The following is a 21,163-nucleotide window of genomic DNA, read 5'->3' as shown; positions in this document are numbered from 1 at the left end:
AACTTTCCTCAACCAATAAAAATTCAAGAAAACAGATGATTTCCTAAAATGTACCAGGCTTTTATTTTTATCATAAAAGAAAGTACAAGTTTAGAACTATTATCTAGGTAACTCTAAAAAAAAGCACTTTAAAAAGTATAAGACTTATGGTAATCTACTTGCTGTTAGCCCAAACTGGGAACAAGAGACCCTTAAAAAGTACCTTCTTCTCTAATATTAAGAATACCTAATTTAAAATATTTAATCCAGAAGACTTAACCTTCTTTTAGTGAGTTTAAAATATGGAGTAACTCTATGGCAGCGTTACTTTGTATTTCTAAACATAAACCCAACAACACTTAGATTTACCATTCCTGTGGCATAATAAGCAGAATCACCAGGATCTAGGAGTCCTGGGATGAATTCTTTGTTCTTTTCCAGGAATAAGCCCAAAATGAAGCTAACATTTCAGAACTGATGCTTTTTTTTTTATGTATCTGGATTTTATTATTATTATTATTATTATTATTTTTAATTTATTTATTTATTTATTTATTTTTTTTATTTTTTAAATTTTAAAATCTTTAATTCTTACATGCATTCCCAAACATGAACCCCCCTCCCACCTCCCTCCCCATAACATCTTTCTGGGTCATCCCCATGCACCAGCCCCAAGCATGCTGCATCCTGCGTCAGACATAGACTGGCGATTCAATTCACATGATAGTATACATGTTAGAATGTCATTCTCCCAAATCATCCCACCCTCTCCCTCTCCCTCTGAGTCCAAAAGTCCGTTATACACAAGAACTGATGCTTTTTATAAGTGATTACTGCATAGGAAAAAAAAAAAAAAACAACTATAGATTTAACAAAAGCTTTCTAGGCGTGGTGAATTTTCATTATAAGAGGTTTGGAAATTATGCATTTTTGTGCATAATGCACAAAATCCTTTTGATTTAATAAATGTGTATGTATATATAGAGTACTGTTATTTTTTTTAAACAGTTGATAAAGACACGGACGGTATTTACGTGACAGAGAAATAAGAATTTTACTGTCAGGCAAGCCTCATGGATATTTTGCCAAGTTGTGACAAACATGAACAGAATGGTGATTTAAGTTCAGATCTGCTGTCTGTATGACAGAGGACAGAAGACATGAATGTCAGGGATTTTGAAATTTTTATCTGTTAACTTTAACACACACTTTAAAGAGTTTTTGCTCACTTTGCTTCTACCTATTAAGTCTTTTGATTTTAAAAAGCTTTGCTCTCCATGATAGTTTAAACCTTTTAAGTTAAAGATTAAGTCATGCTTATTTTAGAATGTCTAGTGTGTACAATCGGAGAAGGCAATGGCACCCCACTCCAGTACTCCTGCCTGGAAAATCCCATGGACGGAGGAGCCTGGTAGGCTGCAGTCCATGGGGTCGCTGAGGGTTGGACACAACTGAGCGACTTCACTTTCACTTTTCACTTTCATGCATTGGAGAAGGAAATGGCAACCCACTCCAGTGTTCTAGCCTGGAGAATCCCAGGGATGGGGGAGCCTGGTGGGCTGCCATCTGTGGGCTCGCACAGAGTCGGACACGACTGAAGTGACTTAGCAGCAGCAGCAGTGTGTACAAACATATATGTTGTATACGTAAATACATACATTATCTGTTTATATATATAGATATAAACCATTCTAGCACAGGGCCTAAATGGCTGGTAACATGTAATTCTTGCTCCTTCAGAACATTGATGACAGCACCTCAGACTGACCCTACAGCCATGCTCTGGTGGCTGGAATTGATCGCTATCCCCGCAAAGTGACAGCTGCCATGGGCAAGAAGAAAACTGCCAAGAGGTCAAAGATCAAGTCTTTTGTGAAAGTTTATAATTATAATCACCTCATGCCCACAAGGTGAGCATTTCAAGAATGGAAGTGAAAATGACTTCTCTTTTCCCCTTCTCTGCCCTACTGAATAAGACGACAACCTGGTCGCCACTGCAGTGTGGGGAGAGACATCATTTTGAATTTGTCATTGGCAGTGGTTTCCAGTATTGTCTCTTTTACTGTTCACTTTGGGCTTCCCTGGTGGCTGAGAGGTTAAAGCATCTGCCTGCAATGTGGGAGACGTGGGTTCGATCCCTGGGTTGGGAAGATCCCCTGGAGAAGGAAATGGCAACCCACTCCAATACTCTTGCCTGGAGAACCCCATGGATGGAGGAGCCTGGTGGGCTACAGTCCATGGGGTCGCAAAGAGTTGGACACGACTGAGCAACTTCACTTCACTTCACTTCATAAACCAATAAGAGAAAATTATATGTAGATTTTATATTCAGAACTAGAACTATCAAACAGCAATAGAAGAAACGGATTTCACTCCTAATGCAATATCCATTTCTTCATATCTGTCTATAATTTTCTTAAAAGCCGAATTTGAGAGAAGGACCTCATTTGCAGTTCTGCTATATGGATTTATCTAATATATGTGCTATAAATAGTTATCACTTATTCATTCCAACAGTGTATCCAACAGCTTATTGAAAGAGTCTTAAGAGTTCACAAATTTGACTGAATATATGAAAGGAAAAGGGATTCCCCAGTGGCTCAGATGGTAAAGAATATGCCCACAATGCAGGAGACTTGGGTTTGATCCCTGGCCTATGAAGATTCCCCTGGAGGAGGAAATGGCAACCTACTCCAGTACTCTTATCTGGAGAATTCCATGGGCAGAGGAGCCTGGTTGACTACAGTCCATGGGGTCTCAAAAGAGTTGGACATGGCTTAATGACTAAAAGACAACAATGAAAAGAAAAGAGATCCTCCCCATGTCACATAAGCCCTTGTTAGCCTTCGTGTTGTAACACACAAGACTCAACCACCATGACCTAGACGTTAATGTCTATGAAGGTCAGAATGAAAATATTATACATCATCTAGCTCTATCTACTCAGAGAATGCAATGGCACCCCACTAGGTCTTATAATCTTTGCTCTCATTTTATAAATGGCAGGAATTAATTGATTACAAAGGTCAGCACCATAAAATCACAAGGGGAAACTATAATTCCATCTTGAGTCTGTGCTTGTTAAATGACTACTAGCATTTAAAGCCTCAAAGTTAATTTCATATTGTTTTAGTTAGAATTTGGAACAAATACAAATGCAAATTAATATTTTGACCAGTGTATGTATTTGTAGATACTCTTGTTACAGTGGAAAATATTTCATTAAATTAGAGAAAAACACCCACACCCTTATTTTTCAGTACATCACTTTCTGTATATTACATTTGACATTTATCACATGCATACTAAGGGCCTTTAGAAGATAACACCTTGGATATTAATTTACTTGATTGTTTTCCTTCTCCTAGGTTTCCAAAATCCAGATTTGTCAATCAGTACATATTTATGGGCTTCCCCGGTGGTTCAGCAGTAAAAAATCTGCCTGCCAATGCAGGAGACGTGGGTTTGATCTCTGGATCAGGAAGATCCCCTGGAAAAGGAAATGGCAACTTGCTTCAGTATTTCTCCCTGGGAAATCCCATAGACAGAGGAGCCTGATGGATACAGCCCATGGGATTGCAAAAGAGTCTGACCCAACTTAGCAACTTAACAACAACATATTTATGAGGTAGCTATTTTGATGAAGAGATTCACTAATAAATCATCTAAAGAGCCCTCCTCCACATCTCCTTCTAAACCGTATGTCACTAAGCTAGTACTTTCTAGGTAAGTTAGGGTTGAGTGGCTACATATATGCAAAATTTTCCAGCATATCTCCTCCAACTTCAAAATATTCTTTCAGGCACCATTTTCCATCTTCAGTGTTCTCAGAAAAGAACAGGATGTATCCAAAGCTAATTAGTAATCCTCAACTTCCTAACCTAGCTTATTCTTACTTTTTATAAATCTTGCTTCATCCATCATTTTTCCTGTCCCTTCTACCAGCTCATTTTAAATGATGCAGATTTTTACCATCACGAAGCAATCTTCCATCTCATTCTACTACTTTTAGTGAACTTCTGTACTGATCAATCAACAATCTTCATCTGAAAGTTTTACTCTCAATTGTACTCCGTTGAAACTGGTCTTTTAAGGGTGACTAACAAATGATCTCCTAAACTGTAAACCCAATTGCTTTTCTCAAGCTTCTTGCTAAACCTGCCATCATTCATATCTTTCATCTAATATTTTTTTCTTAGTCATTCCTAATATTGTATTTTCCTCATAATCAGTAAATCAATCCATCTGTGTTTATTTGGAAACCAAGCATTCTTTTCTTTCTATATTTTCTAATTCATTCATTTTACCTAATTAGGCACTGGTATTATGTTCTTTAGGTGGCACATACAAGAATTTTATAAAGGAAACCAGGGGGAAAAGGTGAGTTTGAAAAGATTTAAAAAGCATTCAACAGAATGTTACTTTTAAGACTTTACGTTATGAAATGAGAAATTTATATGCTAGATAAGAATCCCCTCAAAAGAGAACCTTGATTGTGCTGTTTGATATGGTGCATGCAATAACTGTGAACTGGAAATCAGCGAAGATTATGACAACCATTCGGAAGACTTTCCACCCTTCTCACTTATTCCTCTGTCTGCCCTCATTGCTCTATTCTTTCAAGACCCACAACATAAGCATCTCCATTAACATGGGGCGTCTCTTCTCCATTGGTTACTATCCCATCCTTACTGGACTTGCCTGCTTTCTTCATCATCTCACTGGAAATGACTGCCAAAGCTTAATAAATCTCTTTTGCGAGTCCCGGATCTTCCTTTTCAGTTGTCTGCATATCACATCTATTTGTCCAAAAATACCTCAAATTCATCATTCCTGAAACAATTTCCATTATTCCATCTATCCTGACCCCAATCTGATTTTTTCCTCCATGTAATTTTTCTTGGGTTTACTGCCTTGTACTGTCATTTGGCTTTAGGAAATCTTAAAATGATCTTTCACATTTTGTTTTCTTCTTCTATCTCAACCAATCTGTTGATGATTTCTTCAGTTTCTACTTTCATGACTTTTCCTGCACTGAATGAGTTTATTCCTCTCACCTGGCCAAAACCTCACTCCCACTTTTCCTTTCCTACTGCAGTTGTGTCTTAGCAGAGCATATGGACTTCAGCGGACTGGCTCTTTGACTTCTGCTTGCACAGATGTTCCGAACTAATACTCCTAGACTTAGTTACAATGATAGAACTCATGTTCAACATCCTGTACCAACTTCCCATTCTAGGTTTCTCTACAAGGCCCTCACAATACTGTAGCAAACTTATCCCAACAACATTTTCCCAAACACACCATATGCTGGCCAAGCCTAAATATTAATTCATTCTTCCAGTTTTATATGCATAATTCTTATTTTATGCCTTTGCTAATTCTACAAATCCCTGTTGTTCTGCCTTTTTTTTTTTTTAGTGAAATTATGATCTTACTTTAGTGAAATCACTGGTTCAAGGACTCTGCTTAATAGGTCTTTTCATCCCATGATATAACCTCTCTCTCTGGTTCCTCTGCCTTTTCTAAATCTAGCTTTAATATATGGAAGTTCATGGTTCATGTACTGTTGAAGCATGGCTTGGAGAATTTTGAGCATTACTTTGCTAGTGTGCGAGATGAGTGCAATTCTGCAGTAGTTTGAACATTTTTTGGCATTGCCTTTCTTTGAGATTGGAATGAAAACTGACCTCTTCCAGTCCTGTGGCCACTACTATTTTCCAAATTTGTTGGCATATTGAGTGCAGCACTCTCATAGCATTCTCTTTTAGGATTTGAAACAGCTCAACTGGAATTCCATCACTTCCACTAGCTTTGTTCGTAATGATGCTTTCTAAGGCCCACTTAACTTTCCATTCCAGGATGTCTGGCTCTAGGTGAGTGATCACACTATTGTGATTATCTGGGTCGTCAAGATCTTTTTTGTACAATTCTTCTGTGTATTCTTGCCACCTCTTCTTAATGTCTTCTGCTTCCGTTATGTCAATACCATTTCTGTCCTTTATTGAGCCCATCTTTACATGAACGTTCCCTTGGTATCTCCAATTTTTTTGAAGAGATTTCTAGTCTTTCCCATTCTAATATTTTCATATATTTCTTTGCACTAATCAAAGGCAGAGGAACCAGAGATCAAATTGTCAACATCCATTGTATCATCAAAAAAGCAAGAGAGTTCCAGAAAAACATCTACTTCTGCTTTACTGACGCCAAAGCCTTTGACTATGTGGATCAAAACAAACTGAAAAATTCTTAAAGAGATGGAAATCCCAGACTACCCGACCTATCTCCTGAGAAATCTGTATGCAGGTCAGGAAGAAACCCTCAGAACCGGACATGAACAACAGACTGGTTCCAAATCAGGAAAGGAGTACATCAAGGCTGTATATTTCCACCCTGCTTATTTAATTTATATGCAGTGTACATCACATGAAATGCCAGGCTGGATGAAGCACAAGCTGGAATCAACATTGCTGGGAGAAATATCAATAACCTCAGATATGCAGATGACACCACCCTTATGGCAGAAAGTGAAGAGGAACTAAAAGCCTCTTGATGAAAGTGAAAGAGAAGAGTGAAAAAGTTGGCTTAAAACTTAACATTCAAAAAACGAAGATCATGGCATCTGGTCTCATCATTTCATGGCAAATAGATGGGGAAACAATGAAAACAGTGACTTTATTTTCTTGGACGTGAAAATCACTGCAGATGGTGACTGCAGCCATGAAATTAAAAGACGCTTACTCCTTGGAAGAAAAGCTATGGCCAACCTAGACAGCACATTCAAAAGCAGAGACATTACTTTGCCAACAAAAGTCCATCTAGTCAAAGCTATAATTTGTCCAGTAGTTATGTATGGATGTGAGAGTGGAACTATAAAGAAAGCTGAGCACTGAAGAATTGATGCTTTGGAACTGTGGTGTTGGAGAAGGCTCTTTAGAGTCCCTTGGACTGCAAGGAGACGAAACCAGTCCATCCTAAAGGAAATCAGCCCTGAATACTCATTGGAAGGACTGATGGTGAAGCTGAAACTCCAATACTTTGGCCACCTGATGCGAAGAGCTGACTCATTTGAAAAGACCCTGATGCTGGGAAGGATTGAGGGCAGGAGAAGAAGGGGATGACAAAGGATGAGATGGCTGGTTTTCATCACTGACTCAATGGACATGAGTTTGAGTAAGCTCTGGGAGCTGGTGATGGACAGGGAAGTCTGGTTTGCTGCAATCCATGTGTTTGTAAAGAGATAGACATGACTGAGTGACTGAACTGAACTGAGGAACCCCCACTGAAATTTATTTGCATCTCATGGGATATACTTATTATTCTACCTTGTGTTATTATTGCCTGTATAATCTTCTCCTGCCTACCCCCATTTCTGGATTGTAATCTCATTGAGAAAAGAAAAACAAACAAACAAACAAACAATTCACAGTGTGGTGCTCTTCATCAAATAAGAGCTCAATAAACATTTGTTAAATTGGGTTAGCCAAGCAAAGCTTTGCCAAAAATGAAGGGAATTCATTTTAATAATTCCTAACAGACACACTTTTCTCCCTCAGTGTTTTCTGTACAGATCAGGAGAAGAGGTTGAGAACAATAAAAAGCCAAACAATTCCATTCACTTGCCTAATATAAGCATGCATATACTGGGTAAATTAGACCAGAGGAATTAGTGAAGTGTGTTTAAGCCACCAAGGAAAACATTACTATATTAAAACAGCTTTTTATTACTTACTGGAGAGGCCCAAAATAATTAAAGGGGTTTAAGAAGATCTTGCTTTAGCCCCAGAGTGTGAATTATAAGTAGACAAATACTGGGTAAATGCTAGTAGTGTGTTCCACTGGCAGAAAATTTCTAAATAAAACAACTTACCTTATAACTGAGATAACCAAGCAGTATTGTTTCAAAGAGACTTATCAGTGCCACTAAAACCTAAAATATAAATTATACCTTAATGAGAAGATGCAACAAAAATATATATTCTGAATATACTATCAATTTATCAATATATGCCTGTGTATGTGTGTGCATATATGAGTATGTATATATATCATATATGATATAGGGATTGACACCATATACAAGGCCTCGTGTCCTTGTCTTTTGAAGTAAAATGGTGACTCAAGAGTTAATGATTGGGAAATATGAAGATACAGAAATAAGGAAAAGCTGTTGCGCTAAAGAACTGGTAACAATTTAGACTATAATTCTGGCACATATCACTGAAATTCCAGTTCCCTGAAAGATACAGATAAAAGCCTGACTGTTTTTACAGGAAGCAGACTCCCTGTCCAGATGAAAACTGCCAACCACAAGAACATAGAACCTAGACTAGTTGAAAGCAGAAGGTTGATCATTTTCTCAAAACTTCACCTTGATGCCAACCAATCCAAGAATTGTCCACGAGCTGATCCTACCCTGCTTCTTGAACACTATAAAACTCCTCACTGGGGTCATGCAGTCTTCAAGGCATTAGCCCACTGTGGCCCCCTTTGCCTGGCAAAGCGATTAAAGCTACTCTTTTCTACTTCACCCGAAATTCTGTCTCTGTGTTTCTATTTGACTCTGGTGAACAGAGACCGAGTTTCAGCAACAGAGGTGCTGTGTGACATTCTTAACTTCTATATACAAGTGGTAGGGAGCAGGCTGTCCTGACCACTACAGTTTAGTTTTTATAATGTCTAATACTCCTCAGTAAGTCTTTTAAAATTTATTACCACAAACGTAAGTGTGGGATTAGAATAGTCAGATGACTGGAATTTGAATAATATGTAAAGACTAGATTTTGTTTATCATATGACTGCTCCACCATAAAACCAGCCACACAGCCTCCCTCTCAGTTCACCTACCAAAAATGGCAGTTCCCTACAGAAAATCAAATAATACAAGCTTGGAGTTAGAGGGTATTTGCATCCTATCATCCACCTCAAACAAAGGTAAACAGTAACATCCTTGATCATTAAAGCAAACGGTCCAAGATACTTGCAGATTCCGTCTGAACAGACTTCATAAACAACCCCCCTTCTGCAGCAGACTTGGGCATCCTGCCCTGCCCTAGACAAGTTCCCGCCTTTCTCTCTCATCTCTACTCTGCATACAATTTCCTCAGCTCAACTCCCAAAGAACAGTGGCTCCAACAGAAAGGACATCCAAATTGTCTTATGTTAAAGAGGCTAAGCACTTTGGGAGAGAGGAGTACTAAGCAAGCATCAACATGAAGTATTTAAGATAACAATATATTTGTTCATAGATTTGTGAGGGTTAAGTCACCTGTCTGAGAAAAGCAGATGCCCTAGAGTTTTAGATTCTGACTCCTGTTTTAACGAAAATTTTGATATAGGTGAGTATTAAAACATAAGGATAATTTAAAAACATATGAATGCATCACAATATAAGTAAAATAAGTCCAGAAGTGCATACAGTAGTCAGACATTATTAAAATAGAAAAGTTTAACTTTTTAGATTTTCCCCGCAAATTTTCTAACTCAAGTGTACTATTCTAAAGGTACACATTGTTAGGTGACCTTGAAACCATTTTCAGGATGAATTACTCAAAATCTTGTTGAAAAATGAACGTTCTTATTTAAAGATATCACTATTAAGTAAAAATTTGAATGATCAAAATATATTTCAAGGCCATATATAATTATTCAGAAAAATACTAACTTACTTTACAAGTATCCACCTCACTGATGGATAATATAGGAATCTAACTCAGAGATTAAAAAACTGCATTTTTACTAAAACTGAAATATTTGAAAAGTTATTTGTAAGTTAATGACACTACTATAAGATTCACTAAAAAAACATAAAACACAACTTATAAAATAGGAAATATGCAAACACAGTAAAAACTTGATTTCATAGTAATAAACACAATGTACACATAATCAAAATAATTCATAGTTGCATACAAAATGTACAGATCTCAGAATCACCCTGATGTTAAGTGACAAACCAAACATTTGATTTTAAAGTGTTTTAATGTTTGCTTATAAACAGTGAGGCTTAGAGTCTTTCCATTCCTTCCAGACTCAACCATCTTCCAATCTCTAATGCTTTTAATCTTAGGGACTCTACTCTTTGAATAATTTTTGCTTTTGAAAATTAACAGAAACTAAAAAGCATCTGAAGGAAAGAGGAGTAGAGGAGATGTGAAGCTGTAAAAAGTTTGCTAGCCATGAAATTCAACAGAAAAAGGAACAAAGAACAACACACAGGACTCGAGGAAACACACCAAATATGTAATTCAGAAGCACTGTTCTCTTCACATTTCCTTACTCCTTCTTCAGGAGCCTTTCAATGCCAGAGCATACTTTTTGTTTTATTTGCAAAATTATCTACTAAGGGACCAAGCTCTTCCCATTGGTAATAAGAGCTATTGGTTCATTTGTTTATTCATTTAACAACTATTTATCAAGATTCCACCATGACCCTGATATTGAGAACATAAGGTAAAAAGGCAAACATGGTTAAGGACTTTTGACTAATTTTTCACACATGGATGTAACTTAAGAATTTAGGAACACATAAATTAGTTGGGAGAATGTGTTGCAATTTCAAACACTGTTTTACTCAAGCTTTCTGAAGTCTAATCCTGACCATGAGGAAATTCTCAACAGGTAGAATTCAAGGCTCAGGTTAACATAAAGAAATAAAAACTTCAAGATGTGCATTAAGGTTAATTAAACAATAAACAATTTTAATTGTTTATTTTTAATATCAATAATTTTCTCCCCAGTAGTACTGCTCTGTAAAATATGAGTACATCTAGATATATAGGAATAAAACAAAATTGTACATAACCTGTAAGCCCCATAAAGGTAGACTTCTGTTCACCCAAAAGATATGAGACCTATAAAAAGAATGATAAGACATTAGATTTTTCCAAGTGAAAAAAACATTCATTTTCAAATGTTGATAAAAGCTAAACATATTTAAATGTTGTTAACATAAAGAGAAAATAAAATAGAGACAATATATTAACATCAAAATTAAAATTAGGGGAAAAAACCTTAATATTGATTTAATTTTCTTTTTGGTAATATTCATTTCTATTTCAGGGAAAAAACTCTTTTTTATTTTGTTTTCGGTCTCATACTAATCAAAAGAAAAGACTCTTATTTAAAGAGTGAAAATGCCAGAGGACAAAAACTCCAAACCATTTGCTAATCAATACTCCACTGAAAAGTCACTTAAATGCTTTCAATAAACTCTAGCATTTTATTATTTTTAAGCAATATTTTGGCAGTACAAATTCAACAGTAGAAATAACCAGAATAAAGTCAGTAACTCAGGTTGAAGGGGTGGCTCAGACTGTAAAGAATTCACTTGTAATGCAGGAGACCCACGTTTGATCTCTGGATCAGGAAGATCCCTAGAGAAGAGAATGGCAGCCCACTCCAGTATCTATGTCTGGGAAATCCCAGGGACAGAGGAGACTGGGGCGGGGTGGGGGGGGCTACAGTCCACGGGTCACAAAGAGTTGGACATGACTGGAGCGACTAACACTTTCAGATTGTAAAGCACATTAATATTTGGGCTTCCCTGGTGGCTCAGATGGTAAAGCATCTGCCTGCGATGCAGGAGACCCAGAGTTCGATCCCTGGGTTGGGAAGATACTCTGGAGAAGCAAATGGTAACCCACTCCAGTATTCTTGCCTGGAAAATCCCATGGACAAGGGACCCTGGTAGGCTGCAGTTCATGGGGTCACAAAGAGTCAGACATGACTGAGTAACTTCACTCAGTCTAACTAATGCTAACACTTTCAGATTGTAAAGCACATTAATATTTAGATTTGTATTAATATTTAATGAAATATTTAATATACCACACAAAAAAAACTGTGACTGAGGTTAGCATAAAACATTATGCAGAACAAGGAGTAATTGTCTTTAAATGTGTCTTAAAAGTACTATTATCTTTGATGCTAAAAACTGTTTATAGTCTGCAAAGAACATCATATATTCTAATGTCCAACTAGTTAGAATTTTTCACTGTTTATATTTCATCCCTATCTACATCATTTAATGTGCAGCTGATTCAAATACTAGTCATTCCCAGCAACATACTCTACTCAGGAAAAGATGAAAATAGCTATACTACATTGCCCAAAAAATGCAAACAAAAAAACTACAAACAGAACTAAGCCCACTCACTATAGTGATAAAGTATTCGAGGAATCCCAAAACAGAGTATGTATTTTTAAATCTTTGAATCATTTTATTTTGGGTAATATGTTAAACAAACACAAAGAGCAATAAACTCTTAAAAATTCCTTGTTTAAAAAAGAACTGCAAAATTTAGAAGATTATTCAAAGAAAATACCTAGTATATTCACTTGCTCTTTGGAAGTAAAGCTATGAAACCTAGATAGCGAATTAAAAAGCAGAGACATCACTTTTCTGACAAAGGTTCATATAGGCAAACCTATGGTTTTCCCAGTAGTCATGCATGGATGTGAAAGTTAGACCATAAAAAAGGTTAAAGTGCTGAAGAATTGATGCTTTCAAACCGTGGTGCTGGAGAAGACTCTTGAGAGTCCCTTGGACTATAAGATCAAACCAGTAGATCCTAAAGGAAATCAACCCTGAATATTCATTGGAAGGGCTGATACTGAAGCTTCAATACTTTGGCCAACTGATACAAAGAGCTGACTCATCGAAAAAGAACATGATGCTGGAAGAGACTGAGGGCAGGAGGAGAAGGGGACAACAGAGGATGAGATAATTGGATGGCATCATTAACTCAATGGACATGAATTTGAGCAAACTCTGGAAGATAATTAGGCACAGGAAAGCCTGGTGTGCTGTAGTCCACAGGGTTGCAGAGTCAGACGTGGCTTAGCAACTGAATAACAACCACCGCCTAGTATATTATTCTTTGTGATTCCAGAATATAACATTATCTGGATGACTGACTTCTTTTGCTCCAAACCAAACCTGTACCATTTCCCACCAAAATAGGTCTTCTTGGCCTTTCACATCTCAGTTGTGTCCGACTCTGTGTGACCCCAGAGATGGCAGCCCACCAGGCTTCCCTGGGATTCTCCAGGCAAGAACACTGGAGTGGGTTACCATTTCCTTCTCCAATGCATGAAAGTGAAAAGTGAAAGTGAAGTCGCTCAGTCGTGTCCAACCCTCAGCAATCCCATAGACTGCAGCCTTCCAGGCTCCTCCGTCCATGGGATTTTCCAGGCAGGAGTACTGGATTGGGGTGCCATTGCCTTCTCCATCACATCTCAGTAAGTGGCACTAAATTTCATTGTGTTTGGTTAGCCAAAGACTTGGGCATCATCTTAGGTGCTTTCCTGCCCTCTATCTATAAATACTGAATACATGAGTCACCAAACCTTCTAATTCTTTCCACCAAATATTTGTAAAATGTATCTACTTCTCTTCATATCTATAGCCAGAACCACCTTAATATAAATGATCATTTTCTTGCAATTGTGCTCTTGTAAAAGCCAAAACCTGGACTCTACACTTCCTTTTGCTTTCTATATTTTTTCTCCAAATTTCAACTACACAGATTCCTTCTAAATGCATGCCATATCACATCACCCCACTGAACACTGGCACTTTATTTTGTTAAGATAAAGACCAAAACTCCGACCCTGGCTCTCTTAGACTTAGTCAACTGTGACACACTGCTTCCTATTGCAGCCCTTTTCACATGTTCTTCCCTCATCAGAGATCTCTCAGCTCATCTTTCTCTCAGGAAAACCTTTCTGGAAACTTCCCCTTGATCAATGCAGCCAAGGAATCTCTTAGGCCATGTCACTCACTATACCTCTGCCTCCACTCATCTCAGGAGTAACCTTAAATTTGTTTGTAAATGTACCTCTTTAATACTTGTATCCTCACTGAACTGCAAGTTCCGTAAGATGGAGTATATCTCTTTTACTCACCATTATGGGAGAGTGAAAAAGTTGGCTTAAAGCTGAACATTCAGAAAATGAAGATCATGGCATCTGGTCCCATCACTTCATGGGAAATAGATGGGGAAACAGTGGAAACAGTGTCAGACTTTATTTTTGGGAGGGCTCCAAAAGCACTGTAGATGGTGACTGCAGCCATGAAATTAAAAGACGCTTACTCCTTGGAAGGAAAGTTATGACCAACCTAGATAGCATATTCAAAAGCAGAGACATTACTTTGCCAACAAAGGTCTGTCTAATCAAAGCTATGGTTTTTCCAGTGGTCATGTATGGATGTAAGAGTTGGACTGTGAAGAAAGCTGAGCGCCGAAGAATTGATGCTTTTGAACTGTGGTGTTGGAGAAGACTCTTGAGAGTCCCTTGGACTGCAAGGAGATCCAACCAGTCCATTCTGAAGGAGATCAGCCCTGGGATTTCTTTGGAAGGATTGATGCTAAAGCTGAAGTTCCAGTACTTTGGTCACCTCATGTGAAGAGTTGACTCATTGGAAAAGACTCTGATGCTGGGAGGGATTAGGGGCAGGAGGAGAAGGGGACAACAGAGGATGAGATGGCTGGATGGCATCACTGACTCGATGGACGTGAGTCTGAGTGAACTCCGGGAGGTGGTGATGGACAAGGAGGCCTGGTGTGTTGCGATTCATGGGGTCGCAAAGAGTCAGACATGACTGAGCAACTGAACTGAACTGAACTGATGGTACTAATGTCTTCCCAAGTACAGTAGTCTAGGCATTCAATACAGACAGATGGATGGAGCCAGGAAAGGCAAAATGTGGATGATGAACTCAGCACCACTCTCCTTTCCAGAACACACCTTATTATGTTCTCAGTAACACTTGAAAAATGAAGCCAAAACAAAGTACGCAGGAACGAAGAGGAATGTATCATATAGAGGTACATAGAAATGATATGCTATAAACTACAAAATAAGGAAATAGGAAATTCATAAAATAAATTTGAAAGCATAACAAATTATAAAGTCATAAAATAAATTGCTAATCATAAGTTTGAGAGCATTTTCAAAAGGAAATTGGTAGTGAATACAGATTTACTAAAAGCTAGTTATCTAATTAATGACATTTTCTTTGATCTGACATGTTTTAATAGGTCTTGAAATATCAGAGTACTTAAATTTAAATAAGCTTTTGAAGAAAACATTTTTAGTACAAGACAGTGTCATGTGGAATAAGTTTCATAGTCCTTAAAAAAACATTTCTACAAAACTCTAATATGTAAATTTGAATGTGAAGTGACATCGCCAGTGGAAAGTTGTCTTTTACATCCACTTACCAGGCATTAAATTAAATTAAATACACAGGAGGAAAATGTACACATTCTAGAAAAAAGGTAGTACCCAAACTCTCTTCATAAAATAGATTTATCATGAAAAAAGAATGTGGGATCTGATCTGCATGTTCCTCGAAAACTACCAAAATGAATGAGAGGTGAAACTGAAACTAGCAGCTAGCCTCTAATTCCAAATGAGCTTCAATCCTATTGACAAAAAGGCACTCAGAGGATAGACTTGCAGAGAAATATCAATTGCAGTATTACATATGGCAGAATAGTAACTGGAATCTACCTAACCAACAAGAGATTTAAATTAACTTGCTCATCATCAACAACAGCAAAAAGGCCGTCAACAAGAAAAAAAAAGTCATTGATAAAAAGTGACGTATATAACATTATCCTAATTGTATCAATATGACTATGGTACCTGTATGTGTGTATTGATACAATTTACAGAAGATTGGCAGTCAAAATACTAAAAATACTTTTTTGTAGGTATTAAGATGTTAGGTAATGTTTACTTCCTTTTCCTCACCCTAAGTATTTCTATTGCAATAATCATGAATCATTTGTACAATCAGAAGAATAAAACAGATTTCACTTTTTAAAACTATAAGAACATAATAACAAGAACGAACATAAAAACAACCTTTGGGACTTCCCTGGTAGTCCAGGTGCTAAGACTCTGCTCCCAATGCAGGGGAGCTGGGATTCAATCCTTGGTTGGGGAACTAGGTCTACACATGCCACAGTTAAGACCCAGTGCAGCCAAATAAACAAACACATATGTTTAAAAGTAAATAAAAATAAAATTTATATTATTTGGCTATTTTAATTTATTAATTTATTATTATATAAATAATATTATATACGTGTAACACATTATGGGCTTTCCAGGTGACTCAGTGGTAAAGCATCCACCTGCCAATGAAGAAAACGTGGGTTTGATCTCTTGGTCAGGAAGCTCGCCTGGAGAAGGAAATGGCAACCCACTCCAGCATTCTTGCCTGGGAAATCCCATACACAGAGGAGCATGGCGGGTTACAGCAGGTTGTAAAGAGTCAAACATGACTTAGTAACTAAACTACCATCACCATATAATATATAAATAAAAATAAATATTATTTATTTATTATATTAATAATATCATATAAATATTATTTATATGATTTAACTAGGCCTATAGATAAAAATCACATTGAAGAATGAATGATTAAGAAAACTTGAAGAACTATATCAAATAATGGAAATAACAGTAGTTAGATATGGAAAGTTAATGACATGCAACCCCAGCCACTCTTGACAGCTCACTTATTTATGGTGAATAAATACCTCTCCTAAAGGTAAGGAAATAGATGCCGAAAATGCCAGAACTGCTTTGGCAGCAGAGGAGGAGGTCAGGGGTAAAAATGTTAACTGGAAGAATCAAGCATCTGGTAAACACAGAAAAGTTATAGGGTCACTGCGTGGGGCAGAATTCAAATGAAACACTTATGGGTCACAGCTCACGAGGAACTTGGGTTGACAGAGCTCCAAACTCAGTAGGCAAGCTTGTATTGTATTAACGAAAGTGTAAGACCACTTAATCAAAGAGGAAAATTATGACAGTCTCTTAATCATAACAAATCCTAAGAAATGAGTACTAGGTATGGCCACATTTTAAGGAGGGACAAAATTTAACATAAATTTATCATGTGACCAGGATACTGAAGCATAGTAGAGTCTTGATAATATATTACGAAGATTTCCCAATAACTGAATCCTTTCAAAATGGGTATACTTCCCACTGGGCTTCCCAGGTGATTCAGTGGTAAAACATCTGCCTGCCAATGGAGGAGATGCAGGTTTGATTTCTAGGTTAGGAAGATCCCCAGAAGAAGGAAATGGCATTCTTGACTGGGAAATCCCATGGACAGAGGAGCCTGGCGAGCTACAATCTATGGGGTCACAAAAGAGTTGGACACTTCTTAGTGACTAAAATAACAACAATACTTTACACCCCTGTTGGGGATGCGGCAGAGAGGACTAAACGCTGGGTCTTTGAAATAATAGACTCTTAATCTTTCCATCAGACACACGTGGGCTGAGGTAGAAGTGGCTTTCTATCAACATTATTATTTTTTTCCCCTTCCATGGTACAGAGTTGGGTGTAAAAAGCTACTCTTTGGCCAAAGGTGACTTTCTTAGCCTCCGTGTCATGGTATGACTGTGTCACTGATTCCCCAGTGAGATCTGGGTATGAAACACAAGTAAAAGCAATACTCCTTTGTCAGCCAATAACTTTAACAACTGTATCTTTTCCCACGTTCTCTTCATCATTCTGAAAGCTGACTACAAAGCGCTGTAGGGTCTTAGGACAGCATATAGCCACTGAATGAAAGTGGGTTGCATGCAGGACACTGAACGTACCATGCTATAGGGCATATCTGTGTGTGTGTGTGACCATCACCATATGGAAAAGAGGAACCCTGACTAGGAACACCAGCACTGGAATCTGGTAAAGAAATCTTTTTGAATTTTTCAGATTGCCTGTTGAAACACCTGGGGATGCTATAATCAAGGCATATGAGAGAAGAAAAGGTCAACATTATGATATTCAATCTCACTGGTCATCAGATATTTAAACATACTGCAAAAATTAAATTTCTTATTTTAATAGTTATTACCCAAACAAAGAAATGGTCTTTAAAATTAGAACATCATGCCAACATACTTGTGGCTCTATTAGGCACTTATTCTAAATGTAAATCCAATTACCATAAAATATGAGCACATTTACATGATTCTTACTTTGTCATTTGATATTGGAAATTAATAATCACTTCAACAATTTTTAAAGTGGGAAAGGATGCATAAGTTTTGACCTAGTGAAGAACTGTAAGCGCCAGCAGGCAATAAGACAATGCTGATGGCTCAGCTCTCAATGAAATCCATAAACTACATGTTAGGTGTGTTTCCTTTGCTAATGCCTTTAAATCATTTATTACAAACTGTGCCTCCATGAGAGCTTGCCATTTGCACAATTTCATACATTAACAGTAAAATTCTTTTCATACCCTTCCGTTTGTCCACACCCACATTTTCATATCAGTTTCGACTCCTGGGACTTCAAAATAAAGCAAAGTGGCACAAAATATCTGCATCTTTGTTATGTCAGAATTTCTAATTCAATTAATCTCTTTGCCAAATTAGCCTGATTATTTTAAAATAGAGTCTGTGTCTGTAAAGGTCACTGCTGTTTTTCATTAACCAATACTACCCTGACAGTAACTAAACAGAACAATGTATTCAAAATGGAGCCATGAGTTATTTTGTTATGCTTTTTTAATTGCAGTAATCTGATTTTTCAAATGTATACCCTCTATAATTACAGCTGAACATTCTTACTAATATGACAGAGAAGTTAATTATTGGAAACTGCTCAATGTTTTCAAATAATATTATTTCACTCTTCTATTACTTGCCAATGCTCTTCCATTGTAAAAAGGATTCTGTCGTGCCTCATTTTATGATTCTCAGGTATCTCTAAAGTACATTTCATTTATAAATCACCAAGTTTTGAAAACAATGCTGGTGTGTCGGTGACAGAAATACATGGGGGACACTTGGAGAATCCTCAGAAACTCCTCCTAACCCAGAGTGGTGATATAGGAGATAGACAGACTCCTAAAATGGACAGCTGGTGTTTGTTTAGTGGAGTAAGATTGAAGCTTTGTTCTCACCCAGACACTCTGAGGACAAAGCTAGTGGCTGAAGCTGAGCTCTGCTGAAGTAAAGAGATAAGGGGCCCACTCCTGAGTTCAAGGAAGACTTCACTTCTGCACATGCGCAGGAAGGCTCCTTAAGGGTCAAAAAGGGAGGGGGTCCATAATAAGTGTGGACAGGCACCCATAGGTGAGATGGGATACATCTTATCGAAAAGATATACATGCACATTGGGGAGGGTCTTAGGATCAGTTAGTGAAGAAAGAAACAAGATAACTGGCCAAACGTAAACCAAGACCCAGAAGGACTGTCCTATATACGCGATTTAAGTCACCTCTTAACTGTGTTCCTTGTTCAGGACTCCTGCACTTCTCTCTGAGTGTGGATGTCAGTCCAGTTTGTGACTTACTGTGCTTCTCATTAGAGAGGATGCCCATACCCTTCCTCTCTGGGTTTGTGTTTCTGTCTTGCTTCTGACTTAAATAAAACAAGCTGTTTCTCTGTGTTCTCCCATTGTGCTGTGTGTCTCTAATGGTAAACTTTGTATCTGTTTTGCAGTTTTTGCCTCCTTGTGACATTTTTGCTTCCAAACTGGGTAAGAATCAGAGAATTCTGCTTCCAGTCTCTAGCGTCTGGTGGACTGGTATCTAGGTTCAATCCCGGGAGAGGGAGATAAAACTCTTGCTCCAAGACTACTATCCCTCAGAGAACAGTGGCACCACGTTATAGGGCATGATGTCAAGGAAGAGTGTCAGGTCAAGTTTTATCCAACATATTGTTATCCAAAAGGTCCAGGGGTCCTGAGGTAAGGTGAGAAACAATGGATGTGGAGGGACAGGAGTGGAAGACAGAGGTCTGAGAACTGGGAGCAAATGTTTAAGCTTCTGAGACAACGGAGAGCCGAGTATGTATAAGCAGCTTCAAATAGGTCAGCAGGGCTGGAGCGTGAGGCTGTTGAGGTGAAGGAAGCAAAGGTCAGACTGGAAAGGACCTTCATTGCCTCCTCAACTCACCTACTCGTGTAATAAATAACTACTCAGTGCCACACTGGTGCCAGGTTCTGAGGATTCAGACAACAAACAACCTGTGCCCTCTTGGAATATCCACTGCAATCTACGTGGAATGCACAGAAAACAAGATAAACAAGTAACACATGTACACCATATAAAAGAGACAGAGACAGTGGAGATAAATGTAAAAAGAAAGGGAAAAAAAAGTATCCCAAAGAGTCTTGAGAGGAGAATACAGTTTTAAACAGGATGTTCAGCTAAGCTGTCACTACAAATCTGATTTTGAGTAAAAAGATCTGAGGAAGCATGCCAGAGTGACCTGATTGTAGGGAATTCTAGACAGAGGCAAGAGCAAGTATGAAGGCCCCGAGCCGGCAGAGTGGCTAATGTGACCCAGAAACAGAGAAGATGCCAGAGTGGCAGAGCAAAATGGGTGCGGGGGAGAAGCGGTGAGTAACAGCAGGAAAACGGGGTTCTTACATCCTTCGCAGGTACTTCAATACTCAGATTACAGTTGCGCATGGATCTGACTCTAATGGAATACCAGCTGCTTCATTAAGAATAAACCAAAGAGGGGAAAAGGCAGAATTAGCAGGACTAGTGAGGAAGGGCACAGTAATCCAGGTAGAGGGGAGACGGCTTGGCCAGAATGGTAGCACCGAGAAGGGACTGTATGCTGGATCCATCTTGAAGGTAGACATGAGGGAATTTTCTTCTGGTTTTGCACATGCTGGAGAATGTGAGGGGAAAAAAAGAGAAATGAAGAATGACTGACTCCAAAACATTTGGCCTCAGCAACTGTTCAGATGGAGTTGCTATCAGCCAAAATGTGGGAGGCTGTGGGTGGAGCAGGGTTTGGGGAAGGATAGCGTTGTCATTCACTGAGATGCAGAAAATCACAGAAGCCAATTGGAACATGACAACTTTGCTATGACTATCAAACCTCCAAGGGGAGAAGATGAACATGTAGTTAGAATTTGGGGGGTGGGAGGCAGGAAAAGTGCTGGCTTCCTGAGGCCAGTAAGTTAAACAGGGTTAAAATGATTAGTGCTGAGGTTCTCAACACGAAGGACAAAGAGGAGAAAACACATGTTTCTTTACATGAAAGTGGGAATAATAAGATTAAGTGTGTACTGAAGGAAATAACATAAATAAAATAACCATCCCAATGAGAGAAAATACAAGATCTCTAAAATATAAAACCTTTATAAGGGTTGAAAATTTCCAGAGGGTAATGAATTT

The 21,163-nt window shown here is 38.0% G+C and overlaps 1 protein-coding gene and 1 non-coding gene across 6 annotated transcripts in view; one reads left to right on the top strand and one right to left on the bottom strand.

Moving 5' to 3' along the window:
• KCNT2 (potassium sodium-activated channel subfamily T member 2) overlaps positions 1-21,163 on the bottom strand; it is a 445,611-nt gene that overhangs the window by 278,973 nt on the left and 145,475 nt on the right. For all 5 annotated transcript variants that reach the window (XM_060396308.1, XM_060396309.1, XM_027976255.2 and 2 more), the window contains 2 exons: positions 10,784-10,832; positions 7,850-7,909 (listed from right to left, as the gene is read on the bottom strand). In XM_060396308.1, coding sequence (XP_060252291.1) covers positions 7,850-7,909; positions 10,784-10,832 — 109 coding nt within the window. The remainder of the gene's footprint in view (positions 1-7,849; positions 7,910-10,783; positions 10,833-21,163) is intronic.
• TRNAR-GCG (transfer RNA arginine (anticodon GCG)) lies at positions 11,522-11,594 on the top strand. Its single transcript has one exon. It is a non-coding gene; the product is annotated as a tRNA-Arg (tRNA).

The sequence above is a fragment of the Ovis aries genome, chromosome 12 (genome assembly GCF_016772045.2).
Source record: "Ovis aries strain OAR_USU_Benz2616 breed Rambouillet chromosome 12, ARS-UI_Ramb_v3.0, whole genome shotgun sequence".
Classification (NCBI taxonomy): Eukaryota; Metazoa; Chordata; class Mammalia; order Artiodactyla; family Bovidae; genus Ovis; species Ovis aries.
This window is presented reverse-complemented; position numbering and strand designations above follow the sequence as displayed.